The sequence below is a fragment of the Amblyomma mixtum genome, chromosome 3 (genome assembly GCF_055824585.1).
Source record: "Amblyomma mixtum isolate Tamu chromosome 3, ASM5582458v1, whole genome shotgun sequence".
NCBI lineage: Eukaryota > Metazoa > Arthropoda > Arachnida > Ixodida > Ixodidae > Amblyomma > Amblyomma mixtum.
Genome location: NC_143014.1, coordinates 150,465,980 through 150,479,948, shown reverse-complemented (window position 1 = coordinate 150,479,948; position 13,969 = coordinate 150,465,980). Strand labels below are relative to the sequence as shown.

Here is a 13,969-nt window from a genome sequence, read left to right as displayed (position 1 = left end):
AAGCGCATTAGGTTGGCTTTCCCACACAGCACCATAAGCGCAGGTTAAGGGAAGACGCGGGTCCTGAAATGATCAAAAAATGTGAAAATTTCGATTCTGAAAAAATGACATACACTCTAAAGTTCCTGCCTGAAAAGCTTCAAGGTTTAAATTCCACCTCCAACTACTAAAATATCCATACATTTCACGCCTACAAAGCCCGGGAGCGGCGATTTCGGGGTGATATGCGGCAGGACTTTCCACCCGTTGCTTCCCACGACCGCATCCCCAATGGCTGCCATTTTGGTTCTGTTTGTAAGCTGGGCCCCTTCCCCTGGTATTACTCACTACTGTGAATTTTTTTTTAAACAACCGCATTCTGCTGTTTTTGGGGGCCTTTACAAAACCTCCAAATGGCTGGCACACTTCAAAAGAGATTTTCTCAGCGCTTTGTTTTTTGCCAACATGACGAGCCTTACGGAAGTCTTTATAATGTTTTTATGGTGCAATTTCATTTAATCTTATACCGTTGAATTAAGAAAGAACTAAGCTACTGATCTATGCTGTTTTTATTTGGCTGAGTCAAACATTTAAAATTTTGTGAACCATAATGCCACCTGGTGCTTGGACAAAATTTAACATTTTTATATGATGTACTTAACCAGCATTGTAATTAGCATAGCTCCAGATGGTAGGTATTTACCTACAGTCCCATTTCAATCGAAATCAAGAAATGTAGAAAGAAAGTGTCTTAACGACCCATAAGAATTTAACTAATTAGGCTTCAGTTATTTTTCTATAATATTGGAACTAATTGAGGTATACTGAAACAAATTATATTTTTGAAAACGGGAAGGACAAAAACTCATACACAACTAATTTCATTACGATATCTTTAATTATAGAAATGCTCATTTCAAGACCCGAGTCTCCCCATAAGCGGCAGCTATGGTGGCTTCCCCGCACAAGAGCCGTGTCGCGTGGAAAGCGGTACACCAGAGCGAAAGCTATCGCCGTTTTCACCACCTCCGCGACAGCCGACATGAGCGCTGGGTCGTTACTGCAAGCTTACAACAACCTGCTTCCAGGACACTGTTGATGGATGCCAAAGGCGTGAACGCATGAGGACTGCAGGACTACAACCCTACACGCCACTGTTGGCAAGTGCGAGACAAAAGCGCAAACCTTGGAGCTAATGCTTCCTGCATCACCAGTTGCTTGTGCAGTGCGGTGAAGCCTGCCGCCTACCATCCAAATGGGCACCGTTTGGCACTGGGCAGTTTGATATATCAGTTTCACGGCCAACCGTATTCGATGTATAAAGTATATAAACATTTTGTCAAAAATATTTAAGAGAGTTCAATATAGCCAACAATTCGTAATATCCGTGTTCGTTATAGTATCAAGGTTTGACTGTAGCTTTCTCTTTACCTCGTTCTAAGGTGGCAGCTAACATCTGCGCGCACATCGCCACTCAACCGCATGTGCAACTTACTCTTCTACAACTTACTCTTACAACCAGGCTTTTCACATGGCGCTTCTGTTTTCGAGGTGCCCGACCTGGCAAACGATAGACTAAAGCTCTGCCAAAACAAAGTGCAGTGGTGCATTTTTTAATATAAGTAATTCTGAAAGTAATTAATTATTTCCCTGCTAAATTACTGGCAAAAAGTAATTCATTACATTACATATTACCAAAAATGTAATTAAGTTACTGTCATTTGATTGCAGAAAATTACTGCCACGTCTGAACTGCACTAAAGGATAAAATATTTTTCAAATTAGTGTAACACATTTCCTTTCTTTAGGAACCTAAAGACTCTCAACACATATAGTACATTTGCAGTTTCCCCTAAGTGGAGATGGGCTGGAAAGGAATGTATTCGCTGTGGAATACTGTGAAATATTTTTTCTTGATTTCTCAAGTTTTGTGCATGAAAATAATATCTGGTTTACCATAAACACTCCTCCACAGGCAGTTCTCAAAAAGCTTTCCTTGTTTCGTATCCATGACGTTTCGTATAAGGTGTGTGTGTAATGTGCAAGCAGCATAAAATCACTCGATAAAACGTCTTGGTGCCTACATAAATTTCATTTGCACAGGATTGCCTTTACTACCTGCAGTTTTCTACTGCTTCATGTGACCTCAATACAGGACGCTACGTGCATGTGGCTATGTATATACAATTTATTTAATCTTCTGTAAATGATTGTGCACAGTGGCCACTCATGCGCACTTATTTTCGGACAAAGCTTGGACATTTGCGTGCGAGCAGCGCGAACTTGATTACTTTTGTATTTGTAAACAGTGTACAAAGCTCTCCCCGGTCCCTTCTTGCTATCGCTCCCCTCTACACTTCATCTCGCTATCCTCCTCTCCCTTTCACTGGCTGCAGCTCGGGTGCTTAAGATATTAGACAGCAACTGCCGCGGCCAAAATAAACCACTACCACCACCACCACCTTCATGTGACCTTAGAACGGAATTTTCACTTTGAAGTTTACCCTTGTGAGCTCATGCACCACATACGTCAGATCTTTGGTTACCACTTATACTAAAGGGCCTCAAGACTTGGCATAACTTTATTGTTTGCCCTTGTGTTCACCAATTTTTGATATCATGCACCACATACGTCAGATCTTTGGTTACCACTTATACTAAAGGGCCTCAAGACTTGGCATAACTTTATTGTTTGCCCTTGTGTTCACCAATTTTTGATATCTATGCCAAATCAATGCTGACAGATATGTGCGTGTGAACTTTCTGAAACATTAGGTGCTCATGATTCATTAACTTCTGTAGGAAAAATGCCCCTCTTTCACAAGAAAGAAAAATAAACTAACAAACAGAAAATAAAAGGTTTCTCGGAAATAGTAGCCAAAACATTTGCTAGAGCAACTGAGGGCAAAAAATACAATACGAGTCCACCTACTGAGTGCGCCGTACACTGCCAGTATGTCCTGCAAGACTGGTCTCCCGGAGGCCCCTGTAGAACCCTGTCACTCCTCCAAAGGCTGCCCCTGTAACAGATGCACCACTATGTAAACAGAACTTCTCCAAAGACAGGGCAAACAAATCAGCCTGCTGAATACCTCTAAGACATTCACTTTACCATCTCTCCTGGGAAACCAATGAGTGTCATTTGGCATCAAGAGGCAGCATCAACTATCCATCAGTACATGACATAAAATGACTGTCCACGGCTTTTCGTTTTCCCACATGGTCACAGAATTTCTCGTCATGGAGGAAATTACAGAAGCGGAAATTTACCAACTGCTTCAGTGCAAGTTTGGTGATCCATGGATGAGTGTTCGCAGTGTCAAGAGATGGGAGAGACCTTTCAGAGATGTTCAGACAAGCAATGAAAATCAGCATCAGAGTGTTCACCCTCTGACAGCCTCTACAGAAGCCAAAAAGATTGGGTTTGGTTTTCAGGGGTTTACTGTCCTCAAGCGCCTCAGACGTGGAGGGCTCCAGACAATTACGACCACCATGGATTTTTTAATGTGCACTGACATCACACAGTACATGGGCCTCTAGCATTTCACCTCTATCGAAATGCAACCGCCGCGGCCGGGACTGAACCAGAATCTTTTGGGAGAAGTCAAAAAAGAGATTGACTGCTGATCAACCCATCAAAGAAAATAGCTGTGTTGCACAAAACTCAGCCCAACGCAGGCCAGGAAATGAATGAAAGCTAAGATTGCCACAAGATTTGTGCGGACTGGTTACCGCACTTGCTAGCCAAGGAGCACAAAGCTCAGTATGAAACCGTCACTGCAGAACTCCCCCAAAGGCATCAAAGTGAAGATATGATATCCTGCTCAGTATTGTGACCCATGAAAAAGGCTGGTTGTACCATTCTGAACATGGACGGCAAAGTACATAAAGGCATCACTCAAACTTTCCACTATGAAAGGAAGTAAAGAAAGCATCAACAGCTGCTAGGACCATGGATACAATCTTCTGGCATATGACGGGTTAGATTTTGATCGACTGCTTGAACCTGAGCAAACCATTAATGTGACTTGTTTATATTAAAAAAACTCTCAACAAGCTCCACTGCGCAATTCAGCAACTTCGAAGGCAAGTCATCTTGCAGACTGACAACAATGAAGGAAACCGACGCAATCGGATGAGAAGCTTTTCCGCATATACCCTACTATCATGATCTGGGTCCTTCGGACCTGCACCTCTTTGGATATGTTTTTTTTTTTTTTTTAATGGGGTTTAACATCCGCAACTCATGCTATGAGGGACACCACAGTGGTAGGGCTTCAGATAATTTCAACTACCCAACATAGCACAGCACAAGCATTTTGTCTCCACCAAATTCAACCGCCGCAGCGAGGATTGAAATCACATGCCTTTCACATCAGCAGCCGAACACCATAACTACTGAGCCATCATGGCGTTTTACCTGTTTGGATATGTAAAGGATGAAACACTAGGACAACAATAAAAGGCAACAGAGGCAATCAAGACAGCAGTACATCACTGTCCCTACTGGAATCGTCAAACCTCAAATGAGTTTCTTCAAACCTCTGACCTCTGAGTAAGCAGAAAAAGTGTGGGTAGAGATATCGTGACTGTGTGTAAAAATGAACGAATGTCTGTAAAGTAAGACAATGCAGTTTTGGTATCAGTAATGCAGTCCAATAACTTGTCAGAACATCTCCTTGAAAATTCCATGCTAATGTATAGCCCTATTGTTCGCGTATATCAAACGCACATTCAGCAGTACATTAGATATTTATTTACCGCATAAACGCAAGTAAGGGCCACACTTTTTTTTCCGGATTCGAGGGCCAATTTTCGGGGTGCGACCCATACACGCAACGTGGAAAAAAAAAATTTTGTTTTAAGTAAAATCGCCAATAAGGGAATGAGCAGCATTTATTCTGAGTTTAGTCGTCACTCACAGAGTCTTCCGACTCCGAGCTGGCGGTGTGCTCTGGTGCACGCTCATCCCTCAAGAAGTTGCGCAGCATATCCGCCGTCAAGGCGTAGCCGTTGTTCCGCACTTCCATCACATGGCAGAGCAGCTCTTTTTCCAGTACGGGAAACTAGCACAGCTTGCCTCAGAAGGCGCGCTTTTTGCAGCATGTGTTCCTCAATGCATCCTTTTGGTTGCACCACCGTCGGACGTACTCCTCGGCCACGTCAAATTTCCTGCTCACTGCACGCTTGCCGTGTCCCAGCCGTGTAGCTTGAACGCGTGCACGGCCTTAGCGTTCAAGCGCACCGTTGCTCGCAGCCGGAGCTGATCGCAGAGGCCACAGCACGTGCATTTAGAAGGCAATTCCTCCGTGAGTCATGGAAAGTTCGGGTGCGGCCCTTACACAAACCTTTTTTTTTTTTAATACTTCCTTCGGGAAAACAGGGTGTGGCCCTTACAAGCGTTTATACGGTATTTAGTGAAACCAACCATACCTCAGATTTATTGAGATTATTACATTTACACTTTACTGGTAACTGGATCAAACTATCTTCCACTGCAAATTCGATGAGAAGCATCGAATTTGCAGCAAGCGGTGCACTGCCAGCACATCGGCAGGCAGCAGACCACTGCAAAGAAGCGTCAAGCGTGGGTGCAATGCATTCTAGCTTATAAGTTACACAAAAGGTTTTCTACTGCCATTTTTTATATGTCGAATTATCTATATATCATACTATTTCGCAATCCCTTTGGAATTCGATATATTCGGGTTCGACCGTATTTCAAACCACAGACTTCAACAAACATGCTCTGTACACGAACTGAGCAGTCCACAGTCATTACAGTGGCAGTGTGTACATACAAAGTCAAGTCACTTTGTTTCTTGTAATGACAGCCAGTAAAAAATGGACAAGGGTGTAGCTGAAATTTGGAACCTACTGGAAATGTCAAGTCACACTATCTCAAGCTTTCTACAGCAGCATGCAGAAAAACACTGCTTCAACATTTATGTTATGTTTTGTGAAAACTCCACTGACTGACAGCTCATTTCTTTATTCCCCCAATGCAAAGGCTCACAGAAAGTGTAAACAATGTTATTTATGTACAAAAAGTATTTTTTTTTTTTGTACATCCACAGCAGTACTTATTCAACAATTAGAAAGAATGTCCAGTATACATGTGCAAGCACATACACAGTGATAACACATTTTTATATGTCCTTTTCTAACTTCTCATTTAGTTGACAAATCTGCAAACTTTACCACTGAATTGCACTTACAACAGAATTTTTTATTTTAAATACAAAAGAACTAAGCCTCAATTCCAAATGTTTACAAAAGAATTGAATTTTCTAGATGAGGTTCGAAAAAAAATAATAAAAGTATCCGTTTTTCTTACTCCCAACATAAAAGCAAAAACCAAAATATGGTACCTGACACATGATGGACTGTCTTAAAAAGGTTTTGTGATATTCTAAGCTCCTAGTCTGACACAGGTGCAGACAGAAGTAAATGGAGCGCGTCGCACAAGAAAAAACCGCATGTCAGCACTAACTAGCCAGGCTGGGCGAAAGATGAAAAGCGCCACGCACATGAGCACACATCCGACCGGCGTGGCACTCCCATTGCTCCGCTTGCCTTGCATTTGGCCAGCGCCAGTCTTGTGCGAATGATGATTATGAACAGATGGTCACGCCCTTTGTAGCAAGCAGGCATTTCAAAATGCACAGACCGCTGCCTTGACATGGCACAGCCCGCTTGAGCAGTGCTAACTTCGTCTCGGACAGCTGAGGCGCGTTTCTGCCGCACATAGCTCGCATGTTTCTAACTTTTATAGCCTTTGGGACTCAACTGTGTCTCGCGACCAACCAAACGTGCTCGAAACACTCGACACATCGCCACAGTTTTGTGCTCGTTTGCTATAGTTACCACTGATTTTCGACTGGCTCCTGTGAGGCCCCGAAGAAGCAGCAATGCATATGCTGTCTGTCTGTCTCTCCTACAGCACGCTGCTCCTGTACTGGAACCTGCTCTAATCACCTTACCTTATCACCACAGCGACAGCGCACTGTGTATCGTGTTGTCATGTGCGGAGCAAAGCTCGGGTAATCACCTTGCATGCCACTTTGGATTTTAGGGTGACTATAAGCAGCCGCAGTCTCACTTCCTCGCGTGACAGCCTTGGCAACGGTGAGTCACTGTTGTGTGCCGGCGTGCAAAATTCCGCATACGTGCCCGTGTCTACCCACTAATACAAGAATGACCCACGACATGACACCAGCCTACGACTGTAACTCCTCTGTCCGAGCTATAGGAGGTATTCACTGAGGCCGCGCTACCAGACGGCGCGAGCGTCGTCGCGGCAAGCGCGCCATGTTTGCGGTCGTTTCAGGCCAGCTCGCGTGGTGCCACGGTGCGCCGTGAGGTACCCGGCCGAACTGTTTGTGATCCGTAACATATTTGTACGTTGTTGAATACGTCAGCGACCACTTTTCTTTGTGGAGCGCGTATTGTGCATGAAGTTTGTAGCAGAATTCTTCTGCGCTGTGATATAATCGAGCTGCCTCAACTCGGCAGCAAAACTGGCCGGCTGCGGTGCTCGCAAGAATGTACACGACTTGCAGCTTTTAATATCAGTTGATAACTCTCAGCTAGTCATGCAGGGCACATCGTGGATAAACAGCACGATTAACTGCCGAAATTCCAAAACTGCCACCGCAGAAATTGATAATTCAAGCGCCTGTAGTCCGCGAACTGCTGACGCTTCTCAGACGGTCTTTTAGCAGAAAGGCAAAGCGTCATAGCTGCCTTATTTACACGACAGAACGGTCAAACAAATACTGCCATGCACTCGCAGCACGAACGGCAGACACAGCGAGAATGTTTTGCAGTTTTGATTGTGGCTACGAAGCGCTGCTTCGTATGCACAAGAAGTCTAGCGCTTTCGCAGCAACGCAGTGTGCAGCCATTCCGCTAGATTCAGTAGTAACGTCACTTTCGGTACATAGAGATGACAAGTTAAGCTACAGCTAAGTGAACAGACCCTTCGAATTACTCACCTCTTCAAAAACGGCACTTCAGCCGCCGGCACCGCGGACGTCGGCACCCCCAGCACGGCTCTTGGACTCACCCGCTTGTCAAGTAATTGCACCCTCTCATAGGTTTATATCATTTAATTCCTTGGCCTGCCAGCAAACTTAAGCCGTGCACAAGGTGGGCCTCGATACCGGTGAATTCAACGCGCGGCAGCTGTCCTGTACGTACGTACGTCTCACACAGCGCCGGCGCCTCCGCTTTCTTACGGGCCGACCTTTTCACAAAGTGGAACCTTTCGAGCGTGGCCGCTCTTTTCTGCTTCGCGCAGTTCCCGGAACACCCTCTCAGTAACTCGGTGTTACGGGCCGGACAGTAATTATCTATGGTGAGACGCGAAATACACTCACATTTCACACATCACCGGCTATTTAACGCTGCGGCTGGCTGCGGCGGCCGCGCGCGCGACCACCAACATGGCGAATGCCGTGCCGGCCGCTAGCGCCCCTTGCGGATGACGTCATGTGAATACCTCCTATATGTGCCTCACTGCTACGGGTTACATTTAGGCATCGGTCTCGTTGACAGTATACGCATTGCAACCCAGCAGCAGCATCCAGCACCTTCAGGGGCAGAGTCACTATCCTTGTGACGCTGGATCACACTGCAAAAAGCATTGGAAGCAGCGGTTTCCTCGAATTTTAAGCTCACCAGCTAGAGCAAGTTCTAGTACAGGAGCAGTGTGCTGCAGCAGAGACAGACAAGCTGCGTGCATAGCTGCTGCGTCAGCGCCTCGTAGGAGCGAGGCGAAAATCAATGGTAACTATATTAAACGAACTTGAACCTGGGGCGGTACATCGAGTGTTTCGAACACATTTGGTCGACAGCGGGGCACAGTTGAGCCCCAGAAGCAACGAAAGCAAAACGGTGCGCCCCGTTTACTTCTGTCTGCACCTGTAAATCCTAATTGTGCACACAAAATACACCATCTGCCAATAATTCATTACACTGTTTTGACGCTAAGGTGTACAGAAATGGCAGCAGCATGGTGTCAATGTCCGAGTGTACTTACCAACCATTACCGAACCACCAATTTGAGAGAATGCCAATTCAAAGCGTCCCCGTTGCCGTGATGCACCCTCTGGAAAAATCCATTCTGGTCCACCCTGCACCAAAGTTCATGATATAAAAAATACAAAAGTTTTTGAGCACGAGACACAAAGTAAGTTTATTACAGCTTTACACAAGCTTTGTCAGTAATGTTGCTGCAACTTAAGACAACAAAGCACAGCAAAAACACACATAAGCTGCAACCTTCCATGACAAACTGATAAAATTTCAAAGAGAATGCAACTTATCTAATAACAACACTTCCTACATTTGCTCCTAGCACCATACAGGGACTTTGAAAGAACTATACAAACAGTGGCTATTTTACAAAATGCTGGCAGCCTAGAGCACTGACACCTCACTACCATCAACCCAAAATACTTTGGTGATTGGCTGGGAAAGGTCTACACTCCATTCCTAAATTAGGGCCCGAGCCAGTACCTCATCAGTCATAAGAAATCCCTGAAGACTCTAAGGCACCTTACCAACAATGTTAAAATGGAATTTTTCCTAAATGCACAGCAGGAATGGTGAAATGAAATTTACAATGTTTAGCCTCCTCCCGTTTCCCTCAACTTGAATACTTTCCTCTACTTTCCCTTGCCTTGAGGACCCAAAAGCCTCATCCCGCCTGCCAATGCCGCAGCTGCTACTGTTGACTGTGGCAATGTGGCTCCCACTGCTACTTTGAGCAGCAGCCCTGGCCCCTCAACACCAGTTGCAGTATTATGTCACGATGAATGACATAAGAAATAAAGGAGACCTTACATTTGCACTCGATGAGCTCTGCATACCATGCACGATTATGCAACTTAAGTGTGAAGTTTAAGCACTGCCCATCACTTATGGCCATGAAGCTTGGCAGTGACGCTCACAGCAACAGAGTCTAACCACCATGTAATGAGCACCTGTTCTATAACTTTTCAAACAGGAAGTAAAAGGAACAGTGGAACCTAGTGAAAAGAACTTCTGGGGCGTTGTTTGCCACTCTGCCTCTAACACTCATAAAGATGAAAAGTACAAGTAGTGCACAGACAATGCAGAAGCCAATTGACCAAGTCGGAGGCACAAAATAAACAAAAAAAATAAACATAAGAAAAGAAGCAAAAGTTTGAAGGAGAAGACAGACTCTCAACCCTACTTGCACCCCAAGGACAATGGGAAGAGATACAGCCCCTACTATAACCACATCTAAACTGCGCACAGCACTTGTGCACATGAATGTCAGAATAACAATGCAGAAAATCATGGCTACACCATGAGATGTGAGCATTTCCAATAAGGCAACTAAGAAACTAAGTTTCCCCTATGCGTACATAAAGAAAGCACTACACTGATCAGTTAACACCCAATGTCATCACAGGAAAAATGAAATGAGACCTTTTCCTCTCCTTAAATTATCAATGTAACTAAAATAAGTTCTGTTTTTATACACGAATTTTTGCAGTCCTTTCTGCACCTGCTTCTGCAATGCACGAAGAACCTTTTCGAGTACAATGAAAGGACGCGAGAAATGGGTCAGAAAGGCTCGGTCAATTGCCAAATTACAAACAATGATCAGACAGTGTTCACAAATGTAATGTTAGGATATTGTCCGCGGCAAGAGGGTCCATGAAATATGCACACAATGTATCACTTAGCTAATATTCTGTGCTCTCGAGTTCACGTTACAGTTACCCTATTCATGTTTCATTTGACACTTATGGTACAGTCGGGGACAAAAGTCTCCGGACCACGTGTTCCTCTAACGAAGTCGATATCTCTGCTATTAGTCGGCGGCTCGAGTCCACACTTGCGAAGGTAAAAGTTAAATTTTTGTTCTTTCATCTCCACAAGTGCGGTCTCCAGCCGCTGCCTGATAGTAGAGCTATAAGCTTCGTTTGAGGAACACGTGGTCCGGAGATTTTTGTCCCTGACTGTACATATGTTATTTCCTCTCAGACTCTGTAATTCATGCTCGAAGAGGATAAAAAATTTGTGTAAATTATGCAGAGTTCAAATTAATGGGAGGTTTCTAAGCACACTCAACAAGACCAAAGCACTATTGAGGACCAAAGCACTAGTTCAAATAAACCGGAAATTCAAATGGAGATCTCAAATTAACAAGAGTGCACTGTATTTCTGTATGCCATACAGAAATACAGTATGCCATACTGTATACCATGCACTGTACTGTATGCCACACCAATACCGTATGCCATACCACTGTCATAGTGTCAACTTGAAACTTGTATCACATAACTGCCTCCAACATAGCATTTGCTACCAATACACACAGTTTTCATGACATTCGTAAACTAAAGGCCCACTAAAAATAATTTATGCCAGCTTTAGTTTCTCAGCGAACTGCACTTGGCGATTTTAAGTTTCACTCTGACAGTGAAACTCCAGGACTGCAATGTTCACTTCCTTTACGAATGCAAAACCATGATGGAGCCAAGCAAAAACTAAAATCACATGGAATGAACTCAAGTTGTGCAACAGGAATGTATTTTTCCACCAGAATCTGGCATCCGCATTGCCCTGCTTGGCTAGAGCAACCCTGTTTGAGGACTTCGATTTGGTTTTCAGGGGTTTAACATCCCAAAGCAGCTCAGGCTATGAGGGACGCCATAGTGGAGTGTTTCGGATAACTTCGACCACCTGGGGTTCTTAACGTGCACTCACATCGCACAGTAAATGGGCCTCTGGCATTTCGCCTCCATCGGAATGCAACCGCCGCGGCCAGGATAAACCTGCATCTTGCAGGTCAGCAGCCGAACACCATAACCACTGAGCCACCACAGTGGCTTGTTTCAGGACTTCACTCCTGCCACCTAACCTTCCAGTCTCAGTGCTTCACACCCTCCTTCACAGCTTGCTACCTTATCTTGAAACTTCACATCTGCAAATCTAAGTAAATCATTACACAGGAATAAACTGTTTTAGGGGGACCATCTTTCGAGCTTTCTACAGCTCGATTGCCCCACTACACCATAACAAAAGGAAGCAATTTATGAGAAGGTCAGTAACACTAAGCAACACGCTATTTTCCAGCCGATGAGAAGCTACTTCTTTGCCCAAATTAATAAAGTAGTGGTGCCTACCGCATTGATATAGGCTGGGTCGAAGTTCAGGTAAGGTGACACTGGTGCATTCTGCCCACCTGCAAGATAAGCATAGTTCAAAAACAAACCCAGGCAGAAAATTCACAGAAGACATAATACGAATGATGGTGGCTAGAACAGATGAACTGAAAATGCATGTTGTATATAACACACACAGAAGTTATGCTCGCACTGAGCAATGCAACAACACTTATGGTTCAACATCACAACTACTACACCTGCCCCTTCATTCCAAAATTTTGAATGCACTGAATTTAAACCTGTGGTAACAGGAGGGAGTGCCTGCATGGCTGTCATTGTACTGCCTCAAAACTCTCCTGAAAACACATACAAAACCAATGGCAGAATGAACAGATTCCTACCTACATGGACACACTTTATGCCACTCAAATGCTGGCTCTGTTCATTCATCTACTACCAAAACACCTCTAAAGGCCAATTTTCACTAGTAGTATTTTTCCTTTTCTTCCAGGCAACATACAAGAAGCTACTGAAAAGAAGTGGCTGAAGGAGCAGGTGTACCTTAAACATACACTGAGCTTCTCAAAATTGTCTAATTTCCCCTGACCAACCTCCAAGCACTGACAATTGAGGTTGTTCATAAAATAAGATGTTTACTACAACAAGACACTGCAGCTTTAAAGATTGCATGGCAATTGTTAAAGCTGCAGTGTCACATGACAGAGGGCAAAATATCAAAGCATACACCCTAAATATTTCATTACTGGGACCCTCCATTAGGTGTTTCTCCAGGGCTCGTACAGAAAATTTAGCCATCTTCACACAGCTTTATTACTTCCAAGCAGACACTGTTATTCAAAACTAACCCATGCTAACGAGCCAAAGACTAGAAACATTTACAAAATTGAACTAACTTGTCAAAGACAGTCTACCTACACTGCACTGAAAACTTTAACACCAAAACAGTATAATTAGTTCGATACATATGGCCATACTTTAAGCTCAAAACTGCTTCTTTCACTGATTCGTGCAGAAAAAATCAATTTGACAGAACATGAAGCCTTTTTAGAGCCAGGATGCTGCAACAAGAGGCGATTAATTACACAACAGTTACTACTCAACTAATTCCAGCAATCAAGGCTACCTTCCACCAGTGAGGCAAGCAGCTTCCCTCATGAGCGCTTCACAGAATTTCTACTCCATCTATTACTAGGAGAACAGAGGAAATGTGTATTGTTGCCTATTGGGATTACCAACACTGACACCACAAAAGCTACAACACACCACCCTGGCACTCATGACATCATGGACACAAATTCGCTGACATTGTTTCTGAGTTCAAGGAAGGGAATAACGGAAAAGAAGAGAAACATGTTGCACAGATGCTGCCTGAAAGCAGCAGTGCAATTGTCATCCTGCCAACATAAATGTTGGAAGCCAGCAGTCACCGAAACCAAGGAGCATAGGGGATGTCTTTTTTCTATTATTATGTACTTTTATCAATAGGAGAATAATAAAAGCAGAAGAAAAACAACCACATGCCATCCGTGGGATCTGAACCCACGACCTCTGAATTTCAAGTGCGGTGCCTTACCAACTGAGCTACGGCAGTGGCTGAATCCTGCCAACATGTTATGCATAAAAACAGGGCAAGTCGAGCACTGGAACAAATGACCAAAACTTGGTGGGGAGGATGTTCAAAAGCTACCGTGAGCATAGAGTTTCTTACTATTACCTAGAGGGAAAGCTGGCGGCGCTGCACTTCAGCCACCATGGACGCTCAAAGCATCATGGGGCGGTGAGCTACTTGTTGCGAGACAGTCGTAGTTTTTCGGGAACAC

The 13,969-nt window shown here is 44.2% G+C and overlaps 1 protein-coding gene across 5 annotated transcripts in view; it reads right to left on the bottom strand.

Annotated features, from left to right (window-relative positions):
- The window catches only part of Tim23 (translocase of inner mitochondrial membrane 23), a 185,882-nt gene that overhangs the window by 169,807 nt on the left and 2,106 nt on the right, over positions 1-13,969 (bottom strand). For all 5 annotated transcript variants that reach the window (XR_016290780.1, XR_016290779.1, XR_016290778.1 and 2 more), the window contains exons 2-4: positions 12,147-12,205; positions 9,023-9,116; positions 2,912-2,999 (exon numbers count right to left, since the gene is read on the bottom strand). Coding sequence is in view for 2 of the 5 variants with exons in the window: in XM_089581532.1 (XP_089437658.1) it covers positions 2,912-2,999; positions 9,023-9,116; positions 12,147-12,205 (241 nt within the window). In the remaining 3 variants the exon portion in view is untranslated. The remainder of the gene's footprint in view (positions 1-2,911; positions 3,000-9,022; positions 9,117-12,146; positions 12,206-13,969) is intronic.